Source organism: Lissotriton helveticus, chromosome 6 (genome assembly GCF_964261635.1).
Source record: "Lissotriton helveticus chromosome 6, aLisHel1.1, whole genome shotgun sequence".
NCBI lineage: Eukaryota > Metazoa > Chordata > Amphibia > Caudata > Salamandridae > Lissotriton > Lissotriton helveticus.
Window position 1 is genome coordinate 851,889,705 of NC_136067.1, and position 27,652 is coordinate 851,917,356.

A 27,652-nucleotide genomic window follows, 5' to 3' on the forward strand; every position below is an offset into this window, starting at 1 on the left:
GTGGGGTGTGTGTGTGTGGGTTGTGTGTATGTGGGCTGTGTGTGTGGGGGTGTCTGTGTGGGGTGTGTGTATGTTTGTGGGGTGTGTGTGGGGTGTGTGTGGGGGGTGTGTGGGGTGTGTGTGTGTGGGGTGTGTGTTTGTGGGGTGTGTGTTTGTGGGGGAGGGTGTGTGTGTGGTGTCTGTGTGTGTGGTGTGTGTGTGGGGTGTGTGTGTGTGGGGTGTGTGTGTGGGGTGTGTGTGTGGGGTGGTGTGTGGGGTGTGTGTGTGGGGTGTGTGTGTGGTGTGTGTGTGTGTGGTGTGTGTGTGTGGTGTGTGTGTGGGCTGTGTGTGTGGGGTGTGTGTGTGTGTGTGGGGTGTGTGTGTGTGTCTGGGTGTGTGGGGTGTGTGTGTGTGGGGGTGTGTGTGTGTGGGGGGTGTGTGTGTGTGGGGTGTGTGTGGGGGGTGTATGGGTTGTGTGTGAGGGGTGTGTGTATGTGTCTGGTGGGTGTGTGTGGGATGTGTGTGTGGGTGTGTGTGTGGGGCCCGAACCGGGGTTCAGGCTCGCTCGCTGAGCTTGCTCGCGTTACCGTGTCCCTGAATTTTTTTTCACAAAAAGGTGTGTCACCAACATGAAATGCTTGGAAAGCTGTGGCTTAAGGGAAATGGTGGGGATAAGGAAGAGGAACATACGTGGTAAAATATAACTTGGATAAATCATTTAAGCTATTTCATTCCTATTGTTAGGATGCTGTGTTTGTCTCTATTGTGGAGGTAAAACATGTTGTAGTTCCCATTGTTACTGTGCCATTTCCTCATCGTACAATCAAAGAAGTGTGCACAACTACTCCATACTAATGCTACTCTGTTAAGGACAGCTAACCATTGGCTGGTAAAACGTACACATCCAAGATCAGTTCCACAAAAGTCTGATAACAACATTTTTGTCCAATAAAAACATCTAAGTCAAAAAATATTAATCTTTTTCTTTTGCTATACAACTAAAATGAACCTTACATCTGTGCTTCTCATTTACAAAACAGGCACACAACACAGAGTTCATTAGGTTGTTTATAACTACCAGCAGTACAAGCTACACGGATTGCTGTACAACACTCTCACTGCTGTAAGCTGTGTGAGTTACTAAAAACCAATGCATCAAGGTTGTTGATTCAACGTCCTCCTGCACATGGGTAGATAGACAGGTTTTGGGTATATTTGCTAGCTGTTTCCTGCAGTTGGAGTGTTGCTTTTAGGTCAAGCCACACTGAAAGAAATGCGATAGGCTTAGCTTGGAGTCTGATAACTATTGTCCATATCTTCAGAATTTGAAGGCTGTTGTGAATTTGGCAAAAACGACTGCTGTGGTGGCCTGTGAGTATGATGTGTATTCATGAAGAAATTTGCTAACGTTGATAACGTGGTTGAAATTTCAGACAGCTTCTGAAGGGACTGTTCTTCTAAAGCCAACACCCGTTTCGTTAGTTCAAGGTTGTCTTTGTGCATCTGGTCAAGGAGGTGTCCAATCTTTTGGCCAGCAGACTCATTCACTTTCCTTCTTTTCCTCATGTGTCCTATTGGAAGAAGACCATAGATTATAACGTTATTTATCCCATACATGGATTAGAGGACACCATGATCACACATTTTTCCATCATCTAAGATTCTTACAGCTAAGACAACTCTGGAACCTTCCGAAGATAATCACATTGAAACAGAAGGCAAAAGAAACATGAACAGCACTGTTCTAAAAGATGAACTGAGTCACTTACAAAACATACAGAAAGACTATTTCAGAATATGCAGTGGTATCTAAAACAATACAGCAACAACAAGAAACTACAATGACAAAGCATTTAGGATTGTTACATAATGTGAGGCCACAAATCATTGTCAACATGGGGTTCCATGCTAAAAGGTAAGTTAACACACTTGTATCTGCACAGTAGCAGGCAGCTATATTGTACTTTCATTGTTTAAAACATTCTCCTATGTTTTCTGACACTTTGTAATAACTACAATGACTCCATGGGCCTATGGAAAAACAAAGAATGCAGGAAAAACAAATCATCTAAAACCAATCAAGTGTAGGATAGAAAATGAGAGCAATTTGATAACCTACATATACCACAAAGCTTTTGGATCCAATATTCCAAGTACTCACACACACACTCTGCTTTTTGATGTTTGTGGAGTCCTACTCTCAGAAGTAGGCAGCTTCTGAGGTTTTAAGAAAATAACTGAAGGATTACCTAGCCAAATATGTATCCATATACACGTAACAGACCAACAATAAGTCTTAAAAAAATAAATTGTTGCTGAGGAAAGTAGGAGAGGTTGCATTTACTCTAGTGGCCTGTACCTCAGCCCTATTGAGACGGACAGTTCAGCATTCTCTCAATTCTGAAGTAAACCCTAGTTGTGTCTTTAGTTTAGAGACCTCTGTCATGATGTATTCGGAATTGCGTTTCTTTGCATGGGTGCAACAGTGGGCAGTGCAAACAATCTGGACCTAAATAGCAGCCTTTAAATCTATGTCAGTTACTTTGCCCAAATCATTAGTTGCCAAAGCTTTCAACCCAAAAACTGTTGAACCATGCCTATGTCTACTCTAGTTCCGTAAGTCAGACTATGCGTATAAATATAGTGTTACTATTTTCACTGCCAAGAAGTTATCTGTTCTTGGCATGTAGTGCTGTAGATTCACATGTTGTGCATACTCCTGCCATCTAGTGTTGGGTTCAGATGTGTGCAAGTTGCTTTTCTTCAAAGTAGTCTTTCGAGTCATGAGGTAAGGTGACTCCTCCTCTTGAGTAATAGTGCGTATGTGCATCAACTCCATTGTTAGATTGTTTTACCGCAAATGGGTGAGAATGGAGTATAAGTATGTATTAGTAAAGAGATGTCCATGCATATCAAAGTATAGATAAAAACTGCAACTACCATTGGTGTCCGGGGAGGAGGGTGGGTGCATGAGAATCAACAGCACTACATGCCAAGAACAGATGCTTACAGGGTAAGTAACATAATCCATTTGAGGCATGCTTGGCTGAAGATACACATACTTTGCATAGAATGTACAGCAGTGTCCTCCAATAGCGGTGGCTAACCAGTTGTTTGAAAAAGTGTATGTAGCACTGCCTGTCCTACATTAGCTTGTTGGCGTGCTAAGACATTAGTGCTTGGTGAAAGTGTGTTGTGTAGACTATGTAGCTGCTTTACAAATGTCAGCTATGGGGATAGTATGCAAGAAAGCCATGGATGCCCCTATTTTATGAGTAGAGTGTGCTCTGGGGGTATAGACAAAGTTCGTTTGGCTTTGATATAGCATGCTTGAACACATTTAGCGATCCATCTGGAAATGCCTGATTTTTAAATGGGGTTTCCTTTAGGAGGGTGTGCAAAACCAATAAAGAGTTTTTTGTTTTGCGAAAGTCTTCTGTCCAGTCCATGTAACACATGAATTCTCTTTTAATATCTGGTATATGAAGAGCTCTTTCTGCAACAGAATCTGGTTGAGGGAAAAAAACGGTAGGTCAACCGATTGGCCAATGAGGAAAGGGGACAATACCTTTGGAAGGAATTTGGGTTGGAACGCAGAACCACCCCATACCTATGTAGTTGGGAAAAACATTTCTTCTAAAGTTAGTGCCTGGAGCTCACTAACACGCCTTAGTGAAGTGATGGCAATTAAGAAACCAACCTTCCAAGGTAGAAATTGGAGGGGGCAACTGAGTAATGGTTGAAAGGGTGGACCCATAAGCCTTGTGAGAACAATATTGAGATTCCACACAGGTGGGACTCTTTTACTATTCTACTTTTACTCTAATACACTTTTAAGGCCTTCCATGAAAGCGTTAATAACTGCCATTTTGAATATGGATAAATGTTGTCTCTTTTGTAGATAGGCAGCCACTGCAGCGAGATGTAGGCGTATTAAAGTATAAGCAAGGACAGAGCGCTGTAAATGCAGAAGGTAACAAATAATGTTTTGAAGATTAGTGGATCAACGTTTTGGTTACAGCAGTAAAAAACAAATATTTTCCACATGGTTGCATAAAACGCTCTAGTAGTAGGGTTACATGCTTCCGTAAGAATAGTCATATTCTGGTGGCAAATTTACGTACCCGAATTCTTTGATTTCAGGAGCTAAATTGCAAGGTTTAGATCCTTTGGATGTCTGATTTCGCCAAGGTTGTGAGTGAGAAGGACCAGGTTGAGGTGAAGCTTCTCTTGAGTAACTACTGAAAGTTTGAGTAGTGAGGTGAACTAAGGTTGATGACCCCATGTTGGAGCCACCAAAATGAGGGTGAGAGACGTCTAACTGAGTTTATGAACTAGAAATGGAAGAAGAGGGAGTGGCGGAAAAGCACAGGCAAATATCCCTAACCAGTTCGTCCATAGGGCATTGCTCTTTGATAGAGGGTGTGGGAACCTGGGGGCAAAGTTTGGGCATTTTGCTTTCTCTGCAGTGGCAAAAAGGTGTATCTGTGGAAACCCCCACTTGTGGAAGTATGGGAGGAGGTCTTGGGGGTGGAGTACCCACTCGTGGACACGTTACTGCCGAGGAGGTCAACAAAATCGTTGTCTGTGCCCAGAAGATGTTCCGCTAACAGATGGATTTCGTGATGTATTGCCCAACGGCAAATGGTCTGAGAGAAGCGTGACAACAGTATAGTGTCGCCCCCTGTCCTGTTATTGTACATAGTACATGGCTCTCATAGTGTCAGTTCAGACTAATACAACTTTACCTATGAGGTGATGTAGAAATGCTTTCAACGCTAAGTGAACAGCTTGAAGTCAGATCTAGTAGGTGAGCACCCCAGCCTGTTTGGGATGCGTCTGCTGTTAGCACAATCTGTAGAAAAGGGTTGATGAAAAGCAAACCCTTTTAACAAGTTTTGAATGTTCCACCACTGCAGAATGTGATGAGTGCAGCCGTCTACCAACACTAGATCATACAGTTGACCCTGTGACTGAAGCCATTGTCGTGCCAAACATTCTTGTAGAGGATGCATGTTTAGTCTTGCATTAGGCACTGTAGCGATGCATGATGCCATCATTTCCAAAAGACACATGAAATATTTGACTGTCAGGTATTGATTGGCTTGCAATTGTGGTAGCAGTGTTTCAACATTTTGAATTTTGTCTGCATTTGGATAAGATTATCCTAATTGAGTGTTGAGCATAGCCCCTAGATTAGGTTGCAGCTGTGAAGGTTGAAGATGGGATTTTTGAACATCGAAAAGGAACTCCAGTTGATATAGGAGGTTTATGGTAATCGGAGTGTGTTGATGACACAGAAGGTGTGCATAGGCTTTGATAAGCCAGTCGTCTAGATACAGGAAAAACAAATGTTTTGTCTGTGTAAATGCGCTGCTACCACTGCTAAGCATTTGCTGAACATTCTGGGTGCAGTGGTGACTCCGAATGGAAGGACTTCGAATTGGTAATGCTTTCCTGCTATTACAAACCCAAGATAGTTGCGATGTGCTGGGTGAATGGGAATGTGAAATTACGTGTCCTTTAGGTCTAAGGCTAACATGAAGTAGCCTTGTTGTAAAAATGGAAGCACATTTTGAAGTGTGAACATATGGAAGTGCTCCAATAGTATGTAGTGATTCAGAGGCTGTGGATCTAAAATGGGCTGTAGGGAGCCTTCCTTTTTGGGAATAAGAAGTACAGGGAATAAACCCGACTGCAGGGTAACTCAGAAACACGGAAAATTCAACATGTAAGGAGCTTCTGGCATCTCGCTCCTGACGCATGATTGATTGATTGTGTTTTTAACAGTGCATTGCGTCTGTTTTTAAAACCTTAAATTGAATTTGTACTTACCGCTCTTTGACTTCCCCGGTCCACCGCTGCTTGCAGTTTGTGTGGAGGGAAGCCAATACCGGCAAGTCACTCACTTCCGGTCTGAAAGTACGAAGGTTAGCAGTCTGCCGCTCCCTCAGTACTTAAACACCATGTCACCCGTCCCGCGCAGTGGACGCGCGCAGCGGGCGCTCCGGCGGTGCGCCAAAGGCAAGCCCGTCCGCGCCGGGACCGGTCCAAGGGCCACTCCCCCTGCTGGTTTCCTACAAGACTCCTGCCCCTCCACAATATCATATAAAACGGAGCAACTCAAAGCAATGAACAAGCCCCTCCACAACTGAAAGACCATTGATGTAGATTGTTTAAAGCATTCCTCCTTTGTTTGTCCCACCTGCTCCTTCACTATAAGGGAACATTCCTACTCACGGACCCCCACAGGATATGATAAAAACATAGCACCTCAAATCATTCGATCAGCTCTTATCAACGTAAGATCATTGCCTAAACACAAATATGAAATTGCCAACATCATTGAAAGCGGGAAGCTATTTATTTAATTTTTTTATTTATTTGAACTTGTATTGTGCACAGCTACCCTCAATGGGTTTCCCGGCGCCAGGGATAGACAGAAGAAAGAGACAAGCAGAAGGCCCAGACAAAACTGGCTGTGCAGGGATTTAATTAAACAAAAGCGTCTTCAGTTTTTTACGGAAGGAAAGAAGATCAGTTTCAGCTTTCAAAACCGTCGGGAGGGCATTCCACATCTTTGGACCAAGATAAGAAAATGAGCGGCCGCCCATTTTAGCCAGTTTAATTCTTGGAACAGAGAATTCGCCACTAGTGGAAGATCTTAAAATCCGACCAGGCTTATAGTCTTGAACCAGGTTCTGCAGATATTTAGGGGCAGAACCCTGCCTGATTTTAAAAAGGAGGCATAAGGTTTTAAATTTTACACGGTTCGGGACTTTAAGCCAATGAAGGTCACACAAAGCCTGAACTGCAGAAGATCTCCGAGGTACATTACACAGTAGACGGGCTGCCGAATTTTGTACCACTTGAAGTTTATTTATAGTGGCCTTATCGGCTCCAAGATAAAGCACATTCCCATAATCGATACGAGAAATTACCAGAGCCTGGACAACAGTTCTCCGCGTAGAACAAGGCAGCATCCACAAGATCTTTTGCAACCATTTTAGAGTGGAAAAACAGATAGCAGCGACCTTTGTTACCTGCTGTCTCATAGAGAGCCTATCGTCTATGAGAAAGCCTAGGTTGCGGGCAACGGGGGCTGGCTGCGGCAGAGGACCCATGTCACTGGGCCAATGTCGGGGGCCCCACAGATCTTTATTCTTGCCCAGGATAACCACCTCGGTCTTGTCACCGTTGAGCTTGAGCAGATGGTCGTGCATCCAAGTAGCAATGCGTGACAGGCCAGATTTCAAGGCCGAGATCTCATGGCCCTCACTGCTGGAAAGAGAGAACACGATCTGCGTGTCGTCGGCATACGAATAGATTGTTAACCCGGCGTCCTCCACGATGGTAGCAAGGGGTCTGATATAGATATTAAACAGCAAAGGGCTGAGAATCGACCCCTGGGGGACGCCGTATGCCGATGAGTAGACAGCAGATTCAGCTTCTGTCGAGAACACCTGAAAGGTGCACTCACCTAAAAAGGAGGTAATCCAGGCCAGCGCAGATCCAGCAACACCAAGGGAGCGGAGAGAGTCAAGAAGGATGGAATGAGACACGGTATCGAACGCTGCACTCAGATCCAAAAGGATGAGTGCAAAGGTCTCCCCGCGATCGATACCGTGCCGAAGCCTCTCCGTCACCCCGAGGAGAGCGGACTCAGTAGAATAGTGTGCTCGAAACCCGGATTGGGATGGATGAAGATATCCAACGTTCTCGACAAATGAATTAAGCTGAGTGTTCACATGTCGTTCCAAAATTTTGGAACATGCAGGCAGCAGGGATATGGGCCTGAAATTGGCTAAGTTCGAGGTGTCCACACCGATCTTTTTCACCAAGGGAACAACCATGGCATGCTTCCACTCTTGCGCCACCAGAGATTCTGTAAGGGATGAATTTAGGAGTCTCATCAGGACTCTCCGTGGTTCAAGGTCCAACAGTTTCAAGATTTTCATAGGAACAGGGTCCCGTGGGGAGCCTGACCTGATACTGTTCAGGCACGAAAGAAAAGTGGTGTCATCAAATAGAAGCCAATCGTGAATGTACATTGAAGGGGAAGGGAGAGGACTGCTAGAAATAGCCGCTGATTGGGAGTCAGCAAGTGGCGTGGAAGTATTTAAAGTTTCATAGATACGCTCCACCTTAGAGATAAACTCTGCAATGGCATCACACAGTGATTTATCCAATACCGGAGCAGAAGGTACTGTGTCTGCTCCCGTTAACTTTTTTACCAAAGCAAAAAGAGTCCGTGGGCAATTCTGTGCCTGGGTAATCGAGGATGCGGTGAAAGCTGCCTTAGCCAGTTTACAATTGACATGGTAGCTTTTTAATGCAGTTTTATAAACCACCTTGCTAGGGGTAGAGTAGAAAAGTCTCCATTTTCTTTCCAACGCCTTGCACTTGGCTCGTTGTAATTTTAAATCTTCAGAGAACCAAGGTGCAGGAGAATGAAGGGATCTGTGGTTATTAGATAAAGGAGGAGAGGATGCAATTACAGCATCTGTTAGCCACTGAGAAACTGCAGCATTCGATTCTGAACCAGCGCTTTCCAGAATCTGAATAGATTCAGTAAGATGTTGGTTAAATGCCATCATATTAAGCTTGTCCCACCGATAGGAAGGCTTGCTCTTACCAACACAAGGCTTGGAGATAGATGAAGAAGAAGGTAACATGAAATGTACCGCAAAATGGTCAGACCAGTCTAATGGGCGGGCCTTCTGGGAGCAATCATAGGGCAAATTAGAAATAATTGGATCTAGCAGATGACCGGCCGAGTGAGTGGCCCCAGAGTTACACAGGAAAAGATTAAAAACTTCAAAATCAGACAATAATGATTGGCTGAGGGTGCCTTCCACATCTTCAAGATGGATATTTAGATCACCAAGAATGGTGAAATTAGCCGTTTTAAGTAACACGGGGGATATAGTATCGGCCAATGATGATATCCAAGGGCCAGCATTGCCCGGAGGCCGATAAATTAGAAGACCGGAAAGCGTTAGTTGAGGGCCAATCATTAATTTAAAAAGTGCGGCCTCACTTCCAGGAAGGGGGAACGACTCCAGTTTACATTGGTAGGTAGTTTTAAAAATAATAGCAATCCCCCCACCCCTCCCGGAGATCCTGTCCTGGCGTACCATAGCATAATTGTTGGGAACGGCTATAGCAATGTCAGGTCCTGAGCTTTCGTGCAGCCAGGTCTCAGTCAAAAACAATGCGTCTGGCGACTCATCATTTATAAAGTCAAATAAATTGAAATTATTTTTAGGGAGCGATCTACAATTTATACTCCAAAATTGGAGAGGAAGGGAGGCTAAAAGTTTCTTAGTGGGCTTCCTTTTACCCCGGTGATGCGTCTTAGTCATTTGTGTCTTTGAAAGCAACATCTTACCGGTGGAAAAGCCACAGCCAGCACAGGTGAAATAATGGGTGGGCAGAGTACAAGACGTAAAAGAAGCGGATATAAGGGGTCGCAAGGAACGTAAGCTAAAATTGGAATACATTAAACGATTAGCAGGAATATCGTGGGGTAACCTACCTGAGCTAGAGTACAAGATGTCAGTGTACTGCCCGTCCTGCAGCCCGTCCTCAGCGCGGACGGGCGCAGACGGGCGCAGACGGTCTGAACTCAGGCGTAACTCCGGCGATCCCGCTGCGCGTTACCGCTGCGCGTCAGCATGGCTTGCTTTTATGCTGGTCTAGCCTCCTAGCGACGACTAGACCGCTGGGAGCATGAAGCGCCGCCGGGCGTGTGCCCCACCAAAGATGTCCGCCACACGAGACAGGGCGAGGGACCCGCGAAATGCGGTGTACTTCCCAAATTAGAGTGCAGGTAAGCGGGACAGAGGTGCGAGTATGCAAGGCCAATTAAAAGCAGGGTAATGTGAAAATTAAATCAACAAAATAGACAAAAAGAGGTAGTTTTAAAATATGCACGCGGAGCTGCACAAAATGCAGCGCTAGTCCTGTGATGCACCAGAGCTTGTGAGAGCGCTCACCTGAGGTTGCCTTGCTTTATGCTGGTCTAGCCTCCTAGCGACGACTAGACCGCTGGGAGCATGAAGCGCCGCCGGGCGTGTGCCCCACCAAAGATGTCCGCCACACGAGACAGGGCGAGGGACCCGCGAAATGCGGTGTACTTCCCAAATTAGAGTGCAGGTAAGCGGGACAGAGGTGCGAGTATGCAAGGCCAATTAAAAGCAGGGTAATGTGAAAATTAAATCAACAAAATAGACAAAAAGAGGTAGTTTTAAAATATGCACGCGGAGCTGCACAAAATGCAGCGCTAGTCCTGTGATGCACCAGAGCTTGTGAGAGCTAGATATCCTTTTTTTAACTTTAATGGAAACCTGGGGAGATCCTTCATGTGGTCCAGATTTTGCCACAGCATCTTCTGAGGGCTTCTCGAACATTAGGCTCGACAGAACACCCAAAAAAGGAGGAGGCCTCGCCATTATCCACCGCAACAACCTCACACTGTGTACAGAACCCGTCCCTACAACTACCTGTGAAGCAGTCAACTTTACCTTTTTAACTCCTTACTCGAATTCATTCAAAGGCATTCTTCTCTATCGCCCCCCACGGTCCTCGTACTGCTTTTCTGTCCACCTTGGGCTGCCTCCTTGAACCCGTAGCAGGGGAAAACAATTTCACCATCCGGGGAGATTTTAATTTTCATCTGGAGGTTCATGACAATCCAGACATTATGGCCCTTCTCTCTGAAAATAAAACGTTTGGCCTAAGGCAACTAGTTCTATCCCCAACCCATTCCGCGGGACACACACTAGACGGCCTTTTTTCAAACCATAACCTACTTACCCTAGAAGATACTCTCCCCTTAACATGGACAGATCATTCTGCGGTCCTATTTGAAATTAAAACTAAGATTAGCTTCATTATGCCCAGTAAACCCGCCACTCCCATAAATTTTAAAGCATGGAAGAGTATCGATGTGGCCGAATTCAACTCTAAACTGCATGCCTCCCAGATATCTGCTATATCCGATCCCGAGATGGCGGCCATCAATTACACTAACTGGATTCAGGATACAGTTGATGTAACAGTGCCCACTAAGAAAAGATCCACTAATAGGGTCTCTAGTTCTGCCCCCTGGTCAACCAGACCCTCAGGCTTGAAAAACAAAGTTGTAGACGGCAAGAACGCAAATGGCGACTACACTACGATCCTGCTGAGAGATTATGCTACAAACAAAAACTGTCCAAATATAAACACTTGGTCATCCTTGAAAAAAGTACATTTTACACCAGTCAAATTAAATTGGCGCACAACTCAGCTAAACACCTCTATCAGGTGGTCACACATCTATCGGGACAAGACAAACCTGTCTCTGTAGATACCACTCAAGACATGTGTGATTCCGTGGCAACTTATTTTCAAGGAAAAGTCTGTGCAATCTATTCGCATTTTAAGATACAAACTCCTACCGATCTCCTTCTACCCTCACCAACAGTCTTTAAATGCAATCCTGAAACTACGACCTGCGCCATTGACACTATAGCTAATCCGAATTTCCAGAATTTTAGCCAAGTATACCCAGAATTGGTATCCCACCTTCTTATGACCATCAACTCTGGCTCCCCGGACGATCCTTGCCCTCCATCTATACTCAAATTATCACCTGAGATTATTGGCTACAAGCTCACTGATATCTTTAATGCTATGTTTGAATCAGGTGTATTCCCCTCCATCTGGAAAAAAACCTGTTATTAAACCTCTAATCAAAAAAAGAACCCTTGATCCCACTAATGTCACAAGCTACAGGCCCATAGCCTGCCTCTCATTTGCAGCTAAAATTGTGGAAAAAATCATGAACGTGCAGATCTCAGACTGCATAGATGAAAACAACTGTTTAGATGACTCTCAATTCGGATTCAGGAGAGGACATGGGACAGAAACCGCCCTAATTAAAGCTTCCGACGAAATCAGGATGATTTTAGATGGTGGGGGGGCTGCAGTTCTCATACTACTAGACCTATCTGCAGCCTTTGACACGGTCGATGTTATTTTGATCGACCGTGTCACGGCAACAGGAATTTCACAAAGTGCTATACCCCTTCTTTCCTCCTTCCTTGCTAATCGTGAACAGTCTGTATCCTTTGGCAAATTTAACTCGTCACCATTTGTCTTACCTTGCGGTGTTCCCCAGGGATCCTCGCTAAGTCCGACACTTTTCAACATCTATGTGTCTGACTTGGCGAGGACCATTAAATCACATCATCTGTCTTTAACATCATACGCAGACGATACTCAACTGGTGTTGGCTGTTAATAACAATGGACAGAAAGTGGCCCGTAATTTCCAATAAGTGAGTGGATGACTGAGAATTGCCTCAAACTAAACTCGGATAAAACAGAGGTTATGGTCTTCGGCAATCTCTCTCCGGTCTGGTCTCCTACGTGGTGGCCAGCAGACCTTGGACCCCCTCCCACCCCGGTTGCCAAGGTTAGAAATCTGGGGGTCATTTTTCACAGTAAATTGTCATTTATGCATCATGCAAACGCAGTGGTTTCCTCCTCGTTCTTCACAATAAATTAGGAAACTTCACCCCTACCTCCCTATCAACAAGATTAAAACTCTAGTCAGCACTCTGGTGATGTCACGCATCGACTATTGCAATGGACTCCTTGTTAACGCCCAAGAAAGAGTAATGAATAAACTGCAGCTGGTGCAGAATGCGGCAGCCAGACTGGTTACAGGGACACCCTAGTTTAAACCTATTTCTAAAGTCATCAGAGAGCTCCATTGGCTGCCGGTAAGACACAGAACAAAGTTCAAAGCTTTATGCATTGCTTTTAAAGCAATTCACGCTTCTGGACCAGCTTTCCTGAGACATTCCCTATGTCCCTACAGGCCGACACGATCTCTTCGTTCCTCCACAGCAAGCCTCTTGGAGGTCCCAAAAACTCTCTATCTTACTTGAATAACGTGTTAGTATATTTGTTCTACCACATTTGTTTGATGTTTGCTTGCACAGTTTTTACACTTATATTGGTTTGATTCTTTGTGTACCTGATTTATAATTTTTCCTCACTGCCTGTAAAGCGCTCTGATACCCGCAAGGGTCTGGTTCGCGCTCTATAAAACCTTCTAAATAAATAAATAAATCATGGGGTGACAGATCTTTTACAATTTCAACGGCCAAACTCTGGAACAGCCTACCTTACCAAATCAAGACCAGCACATCCTTGCTAACTTTGCGCAAGCAGTTAAAGACTTGGCTTTTCAATCAATAATTTCTACCTTACAGTCAATCTATTCATAAGCGCGAGACACCTACAGGTATTTGTGCGCTCAATAAATCTCCCAATAAATAAACCCTTGCTGTTGTAGAGGAACTGGCTCTATGGCTCCTTTGAATAAGAGAGTTTGCACTTCTTATTTGAACAATTGTTGATGTTCTAGAGAGAGTCTGTGGGTGCGAGATGGAATATTGAGAGGAGTGCTGATGAGCTCCCCAGGCAATAACCATGTTGGATAATGTCCAACACCCACCGGTCCCATGTTATGGACTGCCAGGTGTGAAGAAACTATTGTAACAAACCCCCGACAGGTGCAGAATGATGTGGGGGGTGGGAGGGAGAGAATAAGTAAGTAACTGTTAATTGCCGGATGGGGCATTACGGGTTGGTGTACGTTTGCCCCGACCTTTGAAGTTGTTACCCCTGTAGTTACCTCTGAATTATCCTCTGTCCACAAATTGGGTTTCTGACCTTACAGAGGATGCAGAGGCATCTGCAGACGTTGCTTTGGAACCTGCTCTATAAGAGGAACAACAAAAAGAGCCCTGAGGAGTGGGCGTTTGAAGTGCCCCTATAGATCTGGCAACTGCAATATCTTTTTTCATCTTTTCCAAGGCCGCATCTACTTGTGGGCTGAAGAGTGATGTTTAATAAAGTTTTCTGGACTTCTGACTTAAATCCAGAGATACGCAGCTAGGCATGCCTCCGGAGGAAGACACTTGTATTGATGCCCCTGGCGCCAGTATCCGCAGAGTCCAGTGCACATGTAATGGAGGAGTTGGAAATTAACTTTTCTTGCTGAACCAGTTCTTGCCATTTTTTATGTTCCTCTGGGAGTTCCACAATCTCACCCCTTTGAGTTCTGTCATGTCTGTCCAACAGCCCCGTGTGTTTGCAATTCGCCAAAGATTGGCGGATGGTGCAGCAACCCGTTTGCCTGACACATCAATAGGTTTGGATCCCTTATCAGGAGATGGTACGTCTACTGTAGTTTGTGAGTTTGCAGGTTGACGTGCATTCAAAATGACTAAGGAGTCTGGTGGAATCTGGCCTCGAATAAAAATTAAATCAGATGGTGCAGCTTTACATTTTGTGTTTCTCCCAGGGGTAATATTGGCAGCCCGTGCAGGAACCTTAAAAATCTTATCTGCATGGTACTTCATGACTTTGAGCATTGGAAGAGATTGAGACGCCCTATGTGTGGTGCACAAATAATCAAATTAAAAATCTTCTTCCATGGATTCCATATTTAGTGTAACCCCACGGTACACTACCGCCCTAGCAATGATCTCCTGATTTGATGTAGTATCATCAGGAAGTGAGGGTTTGGCAGGGTATAGGTCTGGATCTGTATCCCCTGGTTGGGGGGGGGGGGTCAATGTCGTAATCCTGACAGGGGTCTGGTGGTGCACCATAAGTGTCATCATCCCTCCACCCATCTGCATCAGGATCTGTATGTGGAGATCCCAGGGATGTAATATTTAAGGGATTCTATGGTGAGTGAACTGCAGGAGGTACAGGTGGTGGTATGGGAAATGGAGAAGGAGGAACATGGTGCAGCGGATTGGTAGTCTTGTCCTTTTTTCTTCTTCATAGGTGTTTTTGTTTCGGATGTGTCTTTCCTACATTGTCTCTACAATGGGCTCCAGGAGTGTAGCAGGAGCAGATTTTCAGAACCAAACCAGTTTTGACTTTCAGAACCAAATCGGTAGGAGCCAAAGAGTTGGAATCTCGGCTCAGTGCGGAACCGAAAGGCTTCACATGCGTTTTCGGTGCCGAGCCCGAAGGCGGGTCAGCCGAAGCTTACTCTCTGTGTCAACTATGGTGAGATGGCAGGGGTGGGCCAGGTGTTTTGTGGAAGCTGAAAAGTTTGAGTGTAGGCAGGTGTGGGGTTTAAGTACTCATGGCACCTTCACCCGGCGGCAGATCATGTGACTCCAAGTTGATCTCCAAGTCAGAGTCTGAATCTTGAACCGAAAAGGCCTCTGTCTTCTGCCACAGAGGTCTTGAGATTTTCCTCTTCTGGTTTGAGATCTTCCTGTCGGAAGATATGGGGCATGTGTTCGATTTCACGTCCCTGCATTTCTCTGCGTCATGCTCGATGGTCCCGCAGGTAATTTTTTGAAAGAAACAACCGACAGCCCTCACAATTTTCTTCTCTGCACCCTGGGGATAAGCACAGATTGCAGATGTCGCGAAGGTCGGTTGCTGGTACTTGGAATGGCACTGGGGGCAGAATCGAAACAGAGTCCGTTCCATCAGAAGAGTATCATCGATGGAGTCGAATGAGAGTAAGGTAGACCAGAAGGGCGAGTACTGAAGGCCGCAATCGGAAGGTTCCGACCCGACTAATGAGTCTCTTCCGAATTTCAATACGTGAGGGAGGAAAATATGTTCAAAACAATACAGACGAGGGTAGAGTGGATTACGCACCGAAAAGACGGTGAAAACGGTCTCAAACCGGAGTGCCGTAATACACGTCTGAACCCGATGGCAGAAAGAAAACACGTTTGAACCCAATGGCAGAAAGAAAACAATCTAACAATGGAGTTGATGCCCATGCACACTAGTACCAAGAGGAGGAGTCACCTTACCTTGTGACTTGAAAGACTTCTTTGAAGAAAAACAACTTGCATACATCTGGACCCAACACTAGACAGCATGAGTATGCATAGCATGTGTATCTACAGCCACACCTGCCTTGAATATCTATGTTTGACCTTTTCTTGCAACTATTGCATTACATGCAGCCTAGAAGCATTTACCCCAAGTGCAAAAAGCATTAAATATGAATTTAAACATTCAACTTCATTGCAAAAGTTGCTAATCTCTACAGTGCAGATGCACCAGCAGTTTATATGGTCGAGCAATGGACATCTTCAACTAACTGTGAGAACCGTGTCAGCCATGCCCATGTTTTTTTGTTGTTGATAGGATCAGAATCATTGCCATATTTACTGGATGACTTGTATGGCTAAAATTGGCAGAGGAAGCATTGACACATCATATAACTTGTATTGACACCTGTAGTGCATTCTCCTTGCTTGCCTCTCTTGTTGTCATATACTGTATGCTTTCACTGGCAGCTAGGATGGACGAGTGAATCTCAGTTTCGAATGTGATGATTTGCTGAGTCACTGACTGTAATAATCCGCACAAATGTTGTATATTATTACTGTCTATAAAGATTTCAACATTAGCCTACAGTTCTCAGTTTCAACACATTTTTGTGCAACTGTGCTTCCGTTCCTCGCTTTCTGTGCACTTAAGTGCAGACTAAGAATGCATGTAACACAGGAATTTGGGAGATGGATTGAAGAATCTGAGAATTGGAAAGATTTAATATGACTAAGACCTACCTTCCCATCAAGCACTGAAATGGTGGCAACCCAATGTAGAGCATGTATCTCTCAAACAACTCAACTGAGAGAGGTCATGGGGAGTTTTGTTGCTGGCATTTTAGTGAACCCATTCATGACTCAAACACTGAAAAATCTGGGGTCAATCAAGGAAAAGGAACTTAATCGTACATTCGCAGCAAACAGAAATGATCAGAAGACCATTTTTGAACGTTTAACCCCTTCGATGCTGATGACGGAGCGGTTCCGTCATCAGCATCGGTTGGGCTGTGCTGATGACGGAACCGCTCCGTCATCAGTACAGCCCTCGGGGGGAGCGCTGTCGCTCCCCCCCCTGGGGCTCCGATCGTGTTTGTTTTTTGGGGGGTGGCAGCGGAAGACTTCGCGCTGCTCCCCCCGCACTTCCTGGTGACGTCAGCGCACTGTCGCGCACGCCGACGTCATCAGGAAGTGCTGGACGCGCTGGAAGCCATTTCTTTCCAGCGCGTCCAGCTAGCAGGTAAGGTTTCTGCTCTCCGGTGGGGCGGGGGGGCCATTTCTCGGTGCCTTGAGGCATCGGGGGGGGAGGAAACACTGTTTCCTCTCCCCTGATGTCCCAATGCAGGGCATTCCTGGTTCAGGATCGCGCACAGCGTCGCGATCCTGCACCAGTAATGCCCCCACTAGACACCAGGGATGTTTTTGTCTGAAAAGGAAGCGACCCCTTGGGCAAGGGTCGCTTCCAGGGGCTAAATTTTTATAAGTCAGACTTTTCTGCCCCCCTGGGTCGACATCGCTCGTTTTAGCGAGCGATCTCGACCCAGGGGGGGCAGAAAAGCCCACTAGACACCAGGGATGTTTTTTTTCATAAAAGGAAGCGACCCCTTGGGCAAGGGTCGCTTCCTAGGGCCATAATTTTGTAATTCAGACTTTTCTGCCCCCCCTGGGTCGACATCGCTCGTTTTAGCGAGCGATCTCAACCCGGGGGGGCAGAAAAGCCCACTAGACACCAGGGATGTTTTTTTTCATAAAAGGAAGCGACCCCTTGGGCAAGGGTCGCTTCCTAGGGCCATCATTTTGTTATTCAGACTTTTCTGCCCCCCTGGGTCGAGATCGCTCGTTTTTGCGAGCGATCTCGACCCAGGGGGGGCAGAAAAGCCCACTAGACACCAGGGATTATTTTTTTTGATAAAAGGAAGCGACCCCTTGGGAAAGGGTCGCTTCCTGGGGCATTTTTTATTCGTTTAGACTTTTCTGCCCCCCCTGGGGGCAGATCAACCGTTTTATTCGGGAATCTGGACCCAGGGGGGGGGCAGGAAAGCCCACTAGACACCAGGGATTGTGTTTTTATTCGTAAAGGAAGCGACCCCTTGGGCAAGGGTCGCTTTCAGGGCCATCAAAATGTAGTGTAGACTTTTCTGCCCCCCCCCTGGGGGCAGATCGCCCATGTTAGCGCGTGATCTGGACCCGGGGGGGGGGGGGCAGAAAAGCCCACTAGACACCAGGGATTTATTTATAATTGTAAAGGAAGCGACCCCTTGGGGAAGGGTCGCTTCCTAGTGGCCCATAATTTTTTTTAGACTTGTCTGCCCCCCCTGGGGGCAGATCAGCCGTTTTTTGGGCCACATCTGGACCCAGGGGGGGTAGAAAAGCCCACTAGACACCAGGGATTTTAGTATATTTATAAAGGAAGCGACCCCTTGGGCAAGGGTCGCTTCCAGGGGGCATTATAAATATTGTTGGCTATTCTGCCCCCCCTGGGGACGGAGTGGCTGTTTTTTTTTTACAGTTTCTGGTCCCAGGGAGGGGTGGGGGGGATAGAAAAGCCCACTATACTCCAGGTTTTTGTTTTTTATAGGGAGCGACCCCTTGGCCAAGGGTTGCTTCCTTGGGCCCATTTGTTTTCTGTATGTTCTGCCGTGTCTTTATTTGGCCTCTCTGCCCTCCGTAGGGTTGCTTCCAGGGGGGCCACGTTTATAATGATTTATAATCTTCCCCCCTTGGGGACAGACACCCCATTTGTGACATACCCTGTGACATAGCCTGTTGTAATGTGTGTTGTTTTTGTTTCTTCTAATGTGTATTGTTTTTTTTTCTCTTTAGATTGTTGCAGTGTGTGGTTCTGTTACTGGTGGTTCTGTTGTTCTGCTGTTTCTGTAGTTGCATGTGTTTAGTAAGAGACCTTTTTTTGTTCAATTGTAATGTAATTGTTTATTTTGCAAAGTGTGTAGTAACACGAGTATGTTTTGTTTCTGTTTGTTGTGATTGTAAAACATGTTTTGCATTTGTTTTTGATGTGTCCTTCTGTAGATGTAAGTTTTTTTTCTTCTTTCTAGTGGGATATCGTTGCCTATTTGCTGTGTCTTTGCAGAGTAGGTGCTGGTGAGTGTAGTTGTGTCTTGTAAGTGAATTGTATATTTTTTCTAAATATAGTTTTTTGTGAAAAAGTCTTACATTTTTTATCTTACTTTGCGCAGTGTTGGGGTTGTTGAGTTGTTTGTGCAGACTCCTTTATTTGTAAGGATAATGGCTAGCTGCCGGATTACTGCTCAGCAAGTTGTTGGAATGCTTTTTGATTCTTCCTCTGACCATGGTCCAGAGTCTGACTCTGATTCTGAGCCAGAGGTGGGAGGTGAAGATTCAGGTAGTGAGTTTTCTCTACACATGGCTTCATCTGATGATGAAGACACTTTGAGGGAGAGGTGTGGCGCCGCGGCCAGGGCGACTGACGCTGGAATCTGGGGACCACGGTTCGATCCCCGGCTCCGGCGGCAGGTTAGCCCAGCACCATGTGACTCTGGGCAATAGCTCGCTTAATCTTCCCGACGGCCCCCCAGCGCCTAGAGACCCTTACGGGTGATTGTGCGCTTTACAAATGTGGACTTTACTTTTTTTTTTTATGAAGCTACTTTTGGTGTGGATGATGTGCCTGTGGTTGGGGAGGACATTGCTGTGGTTGTGGTTGTGGAGGACATTGTTGTGCCTGTGGTTGCGGAGGACATTGCTCTGCCAATAGTGCGGCAAGAGACATCTGGGCTTCAGCCTCGGGCTGCTAGACTTCCAGTTGGTGTAGTGAGACAAGAGGCAGCTGGGTGGCGGCCTGCGGCTGCAAGACTTGACGATGAAAGTTCTGACCTCTGGGTTGCACCAGGCATGGTGCAGCCGGCATTGCTTGAATTTACTGGTGTTACAGGTTGTAGGGTGAACACTGAAAACTTTTTGCCTATTGATTTTTTCAAGTTGTTTATGGATGATGTGTTTTTGGCAGAGATTGTAGAGCAGACTAATTTGTATGCTGAACATTTTTTGAGGGTGAACAGTGCCAGCCTTAAGCCCCACGCTAGAGCTACCCGGTGGACTCCCACAAATTTGGAGGAGATGAAAAAGTTTTTGGGTTTAACTTTTTTGATGGGCTTGCTTAGGAAACCATCAATGGCTTCATATTGGTCTACTAGTCCCTTGATGGCAACAGCTATATTTCCGGCAGTCATGAGTCGTGATAGGTATTTGCTTCTGCTGCGGATGATGCATTTTGTTGACAATAGTCTTGCTTTGCCACGAGATCACCCTGATTGTGACCGTCTTTTCAAGATTCGGCCTGTCATTGATCATTTGGTTGATCGAGTTTCTGAGATCCTTTATCCTGGGAAAGAAATTGCAGTGGATGAGTCTTTGCTGTTGTTCAAGGGCCGCTTGGTATTTCGGCAATACATTCCTAGTAAGAGGGCACGCTATGGAATCAAACTGTATATGCTGTGTGACAGTGAGACTGGATATGTCTCTAATTTCAGGGTGTACACTGGTAAGGAATCCAGGATTAACCCCCCTGGTTGTCCGTCGACTTTTGGAGTGACTGAGAAAATTGTGTGGGAACTTGGTCGTGGATTGTTTAACAAAGGCCATCATTTGTATGTCGATAACTTCTACACTGGTGTGCGGTTGTTCAGGGAATTGGCCAAAGTGGACACTGTTGTTTGTGGCACAATCCGCTCAAACCGTAAAGGTTTCCCAAAAGAACTTGTTTGTCGAAAGCTTGCTCGGGGACAGTGCAGTGCATTGCGTTGTGAGGAGCTTCTAGCTGTGAAGTTTACAGACAGGAGAGATGTCTACATGTTGACTACAATATATGATGAAAGCACTGAACCGCGGACTGTTTGGGGTCAGGTTGCAGAAGTGCGCAAACCTGTGTGCATACTGGACTACAATAAGTACATGGGTGGTGTTGACAGAGTTGATCAGAGGTTGGAACCGTATGCTGCTCTTCGTAAAGCTTACATTTGGTACAAGAAGTTGGCTATCCATCTTTTCCACTTGGCAACCTTCAATGCTTTTGTTGTGTTCCAGAAATCTTGTCCCCAGTCAAAGATGACTTTTGTAAAGTTTCAGGAGTCTGTAATAGGCAGCCTTGTTTTAGTGGAACAGGCAAGTGTTCCTAGAGTTGGAGTGGTGGAGGATGTTGCCAGATTGAAAGATCGCCACTTTCCTGATACAATTCCTCCTACAACCTCAAAAGACTTTCCCAGTCGGAGATGTAGAGTCTGTTGGCGAAGAGGTTTGCGGAAAGAGGTTCGCATGTACTGCCCCGACTGCCCTTCAAACCCCGGGCTGTGTGTACCTGCTTGTTTTAGATTGTACCACACGCAAAAGAATTTTTGGGAGTATCAATGAGTGGTAAAGTGAACTGGTTGGTCTTTATTCTGTAAAACTTATTGTTCAGTTTCAAAGTTTGTATTTGTGTAGTCTTTTTAGATTTAGTTGTCGAGTTAGTAGATTTGTATCAATTTGCAATTTGTTTTTGTTTCTCTTTTATTAAAAAAAAAAAAACTAAAGTATGATGTTGGTTTGCGTGTAGTGTCCATTGTCTGACTGTGTGCATGGTTTGGCGCTTGGCTGCCGGTGTCTGTGGACTGGTGCTTGTCTGGCGGTGTCTGCGGACTGGTGCTTGACTGGCGGTGTGCGTGGTCTGGTGTTTGGTTGGCGGTGTGCGTGCTCTTGCGCTTGCCTGGTGTTGTGTTTGGATTTGTCTTTGGCTGGTGGTGTTCGTGGAGTGGTGCTTGGCTGGTGGTGTGTGTGGAGGGGCGCTTGGCTGGTGGTGTGCATGGAGTGGTACTTGGCTGTCTGTGCACGGAGAGGTGCTTGGCTGGCGGTGTGTGTGGAGTGGTGCTTGGCTGGACGGTGTGCGTGGAGTGGTACTTGGCTGTCTGTGCACGGAGTGGTGCTTGGCTGGTGTGTTTGTGGAGTGGCGCTTGGCTGGTGGTGTGCGTGGAGTGATGCTTGGCTGGTGGTGTGTGTGGAGTGGTACTTGGCTGTCGGTGTGTGCTGAGTGGTGTTTGGCTGGCGGTGTGCATGGTCTGGTGCTTGGATGGTGGTGTGGGTGGACTGGCGCTCGGCAGGCGGTGTGTGAGTAGTTACTTTCTGTTGGTCACTACACACACTGCTAGTTGAGTGACACTCCACACAGTCCATCATTTTGTGTAGTTGCAGTGTCAGAAATGTGGGCGTGTGAAAGTGATGGGCCCTTGAATGGCGCTGTTTGCTGGTGTGAGTGTTGAAATGTGATGGGTCCGCGGCTGGCGGTGTGAATGTTTTGTATGTGTGATGCGTACGAAAGGTGTATGAATGGCCTGTAAAGAGGTTGGTGCCTTGACGTGGCTTTACAGCTCACGAGCTGTGAGTCAGTGGTTCAGTTTATCATACTTTCAATTATACACAGTGTATTTCATTTTTGTGAAATTACTTGCGTATACAATTGTATGTACTGAATCATCACTCACCCTCGTGCCAAATCCAACCAGTATGTGTGTGTGCTTGCGGATTAGATGGGTGTGCAGTAATAATTGTTTTTTTTCTCTTTCTGCAGTAGGGTGTACCTTGTCCCTTATTGTGATTGTTGTTATGTGTTGCTTTTCCATTCGGATGGTGTCAATGGTCTGGTTTGTATCAGGTATGAAAGGTGCGTGAATGGCCTGTAAAACGGTTGGTGCCTTGTCGTGGCTTTACAGCTCACGAGTTGCGAGTCACTGGTTCAGTTTTTATGCATTTATTTATTGACAGAGCATTGAATTTTTTTGAAATATCTTGTTAATAACATTTCATGTACTGAACCATCACTCGCCCTCGTGCCAAATCCAACCTGTATGTGTGTGTCTTTGAGGAATAGATAGCCGTGCTTGAATGTTTTACTTTTGAGTAACTCTGTTAAGGTGTGGTATCATTTTACTCGGGAGAACAAGGGGAACGCTGGGTGGTAGGACATTTTTGCCGGCACGGCGATCCCACGCCAAAAAGTTTTGAAAAGTGCAATTTTTACCTAATTTTAAGGTTTGCAAGGAGTGCTGGGTAGGAAAACATTGGGGGACCCACGCATGCCATACCTCCCTGGACTCTCCCGGGTGTCTAGTTTTCAGAACTGTTTGGGTTTGCTACTTTCCAAAGAATACCACCCAGCCCCGGGCCAAAAACTCAGGTGCCCCCCCCCAAAAAAAAATCAAAGTTATATTGCTTCAGGGTATTTTGAATTCACCACCGTACGATTTGGACCTTTTCCTGTTGCAGCCACTATGGCTACCCACGCAAGTGAGGTACCGTTTTTATCGGGAGACCTGGGGGCACGCTGGGTGGGAGGTAATTTGTGTGAGCCCAGTGATGCCACGCTTTCCCACACTAAAACGTGTGAAAAAATTGATTTTTTCCAGCTAAAAAAGAGGTTTGCAAGGGATTCTGGGTAAAGGAACGTTGGAGGATCCACGCAAGCCATACCTCCTTGGAAGCCCCCGGGTGTCTACTTTTCAGAAATGTGTGGGTTTGGTAGGTTTCCATAGATGGCTGTCTCGCACGGGGCCAGAAACCCAGGTAACCCCTCTTGCAAAAGCTGGTGAATTTGACAATGGTGACAATGTCAAGTCCACTAGCTTTTGCAAGAGGGTTTACCTGGGTTTTTGGCCCTGTGCGAGACAGCCATCTAGGGAAACCTACCAAACCCACACATTTCTGAAAAGTAGACACCCGGGGGCTTCCAAGGAGGTATGGCTTGCGTGGATCCTCCAACGTTCCTTTACCCAGAATCCCTTGCAAACCTCATTTTTAGCTGGAAAAAAACAATGTTTTCACACGTTTTAGTGTGGGAAAGCGTGGTTTCACTGGGCTCACACAAATTACCTCCCACCCAGCGTTCCCCAAGGTCTCCCGATAAAAATGGTACCTCACTTGCGTGGGTAGGCATAGTGGCTGCTTTAGGAAAAGGCCCAATTCTTACTGTGGAGACCAAAAAATTTCCTTTAGCCAACCAATCTTATTTTTTGAGGGGGTCACCTGAGCTTTTGGCCCGGGGCTTGGCGGGCATCTTTGCAAACTACCAAACCCAAACAGTTCTAAGAACTAGACACCCGGGGGAGTCCAGGGAGGTATGGCATGCGTGGGTCCCCCAATGTTTTCCTACCCAGAAATCCCTGCAAACCTTAAATTTTGGTCAAAAACCCCACTTTTCTGTACTTTTTTGGGTGGGATCTCGCTGCCGGCACAAATGTCCTACCACCCAGCGTTTCCCTTGTTCTCCCGAGTAAAATGATACCTCACTTGTGTGGGTGGGCCCAAGGCATGTGACTCAGGCTGGGGGGCTTAATTTGTAAAACTTAAATTCTACTAAATACTACTTTTTTCAAAATTCATTTTTGGCGTGTTCTGCTTTTGGGCACCCACACAAGTGAGGTATCCTTTTACTCGGGAGAACAAGGGAAATGCTAGGTGGTAGGACATTTTTGCCGGCACGGCGATCCCACGCCAAAAAGTTTTGAAAAGTGCAATTTTTACCTAATTTTAAGGTTTGCAAGGAGTTCTGGGTAGGAAAACATTGGGGGACCCACGCATGCAATACCTCCCTGGACTCTCCCGGGTGTCTAGTTTTCAGAACTGTTTGGGTTTGCTACTTTCCAAAGAATACCACCCAGCCCCGGGCCAAAAACTCAGGTGCCCCCCCCCAAAAATCAAAGTTATATTGCTTCAGGGTATTTTGAATTCACCACCGTACGATTTGGACCTTTTCCTGTTGCAGCCACTATGGCTACCCACGCAAGTGAGGTACCGTTTTTATCGGGAGACCTGGGGGCACGCTGGGTGGGAGGTAATTTGTGTGAGCCCAGTGATGCCACGCTTTCCCACACTAAAACGTGTGACAAAATAGATTTTTTCCAGCTAAAAATGAGGTTTGCAAGGGATTCTGGGTAAAGGAACGTTGGAGGATCCACGCAAGCCATACCTCCTTGGAAGCCCCCGGGTGTCTACTTTTCAGAAATGTGTGGGTTTGGTAGGTTTCCATAGATGGCTGTCTCGCACGGGGCCAGAAACCTAGGTAACCCCTCTTGCAAAAGCTGGTGAATTTGACAATGGTGACAATGTCAAGTCCACTAGCTTTTGCAAGAGGGGTTACCTGGGTTTTTGGCCCCGTGCGAGACAGCCATCTAGGGAAACCTACCAAACCCACACATTTCTGAAAAGTAGACACCCGGGGGCTTCCAAAGAGGTATGGCTTGCGTGGATCCTCCAACGTTCCTTTACCCAGAATCCCTTGCAAACCTCATTTTTAGTTGGAAAAAATCAATGTTTTCACACGTTTTAGTGTGGGAAAGCGTGGCATCACTAGGCTCACACAAATTACCTCCCACCCAACGTTCCCCAAGGTCTCCCGATAAAAATGGTACCTCACTTGCGTGGGTAGGCATAGTGGCTGCTTTAGGAAAAGGCCCAATTCTTACTGTGGAGACCAAAAAATTTCCTTTAGCCAAACAATCTTATTTTTTGAGGGGGTCACCTGAGCTTTTGGCCCCGGGCTTGGCGGGCATCTTTGCAAACTACCAAACCCAAACAGTTCTGAGAACTAGACACCCGGGGGAGTCCAGGGAGGTATGGCATGCGTGGGTCCCCCAATGTTTTCCTACCCAGAAACCCCTGCAAACCTTAAATTTTGGTCAAAAAACTCACTTTTCCGTACTTTTTTGGGTGGGATCTCGCTGCCGGCACAAATGTCCTACCACCCAGCGTTTCCCTTGTTCTCCCGAGTAAAATGATACCTCACTTGTATGGGTGGGCCCAAGGCATGTGACTCAGGCTGGGGGGCTTAATTTGTAAAACTTAAATACTACTAAATACTACTTTTTTCAAAATTCATTTTTGGCGTGTTCTGCTTTGGGGCACCCACACAAGTGAGGTATCCTTTTACTCGGGAGAACAAGGGGAATGCTGGGTGGTAGGACATTTTTGCCGGCACGGCGATCCCACGCCAAAAAGTTTTGAAAAGTGCAATTTTTACCTAATTTTAAGGTTTGCAAGGAGTTCTGGGTAGGAAAACATTGGGGGACCCACGCATGCCATACCTCCCTGGACTCTCCCGGGTGTCTAGTTTTCAGAACGGTTTGGGTTTGCTACTTTGCAAAGAATACCACCGAGCCCCGGGCCACAAACTCAGATGCCCCCCCTCCCCAAAATCAAGGTAGTTTTGCAATAGGGTAATGTAAATTCACCACCGTACGATTTGAACCGTTTCCTGTTGCAGCCACTATGTCTATCCACGCAAGTGAGGTACAATTTTTTTCAGGTGCCCTAGGGGAACGCTGGGTGGGTGGAATTTTGTGGATCCACGCAGATTCCAGAACTTTCCACCACAGAAATGTGAGGAAAATGTGTTTTTTTGGTAAAATTTTTCGGTTTGCAAGGGATTCTGGGTAACAGAACCTGGTGGGAGGCAGTCGAGTCACCCCATCCTGAATTCCCCTGGGTGTCTAGTTTTCAAAAATGTATAGGTTTGCTAGGTTTACCTAGGTGCTGGCAGAGCTACGGTGCAAAAACAAAAGGTAGTCTTTTTGTCCAAAACGTGCTAGATTTCACTGGGAAATTGAGGTGCAGCCATGTTGCGTATTGCGCTGTTTCATGTCGCAGCCACTATGCCTACCCACGCAAGTGAGGTACCATTTTTTTCGGGAGACCTGGGGGCACGCTGGGTGGGTGGAAATTTGTTGATCCACGCAGATTCCAGAACTTTCCACCACAGAAATGTGAGGAAAATGTGTTTTTTTGTCAAATCTTTAGGTATGCAAGGGATTCTGGGTAACAAAACCTGGGGGTAGGCAGACGAGTCACCCCATCCTGAATTCCCCTGGGTGTCTAGTTTTCAAAAATGTATAGGTTTGCTAGGTTTCCCTAGGTGCTGGCAGAGCTACGGCGCAAAAACAAAAGGTAGTCTTTTTGTCCAAAACGTGCTAAATTTCACTGGGAAATTGAGGTGCGACCATGCTGCGTTTTGCGCTGTTTCATGTCGCAGCCACTATGCCTACCCACGCAAGTGAGGCACCATTTTTTTCGGGAGACCTGGGGGCATGCTGGGTGGGTGGAAATTTGTTGATCCACACAGATTCCAGAACTTTACACCACAGAAATGTGAGGAAAATGTGTTTTTTTTGTCAAATTTTTAGGTTTGCAAGGGATTCTGGGTAACAAAACCTGGGGGTAGGCAGACGAGTCACCCCATCCTGAATTCCCCTGGGTGTCTAGTTTTCAAAAATGTATAGGTTTGCTAGGTTTCCATAGGTGCTGGCAGAGCTACGGCGCAAAAACAAAAGGTAGTCTTTTTGTCCAAAACGTGCTAAATTTCACTGGGAAATTGAGGTGCGACCATGTTGCGTTTTGCTAGGTTTCCCTAGGTGCCGGCAGAGCTAGGGTGCAAAAACTACAGGTAGGCACTTTGCCAATAAAGGGTCAATTTGTAACTGCAAAATTTAGGTGTGACCACGTTGCATTTTGCGCCGTTTCCTGTCGCAAGCACAAGGCCGACCCACACAAGTGAGGTACCGTTTTTATCGGGACACTTGGGGTAATTCAGATTTGTAAATCAACTGTTATTACCAATTGAGCTTTCATGCATTTCTCCCTTTCAATGAAAGACATTGTGTAAAAAAAAAATCTTTTTGAAAAATGACCAATAATTCTCATGCTAGTATGAGTATTCCCAATTTTGAAAATGTGCAATTATAAACGGTTTCTGAACTCTATAATTTGTACCCAATTCAGAAATACATAGGTGTCTTT

The 27,652-nt window shown here is 46.0% G+C and overlaps 1 protein-coding gene across 3 annotated transcripts in view; it reads right to left on the reverse strand.

Annotated features, from left to right (window-relative positions):
* Positions 1-1,029: 1,029 nt before the first annotated feature.
* Positions 1,030-27,652, reverse strand: part of LOC144763144 (uncharacterized) — a 268,884-nt gene continuing 242,261 nt past the window's right edge. For all 3 annotated transcript variants that reach the window (XM_078648466.1, XM_078648465.1, XM_078648464.1), the window contains one exon: positions 1,030-1,550. In XM_078648466.1, coding sequence (XP_078504592.1) covers positions 1,264-1,550 — 287 coding nt within the window. In that variant the 3' untranslated portion in view covers positions 1,030-1,263. The remainder of the gene's footprint in view (positions 1,551-27,652) is intronic.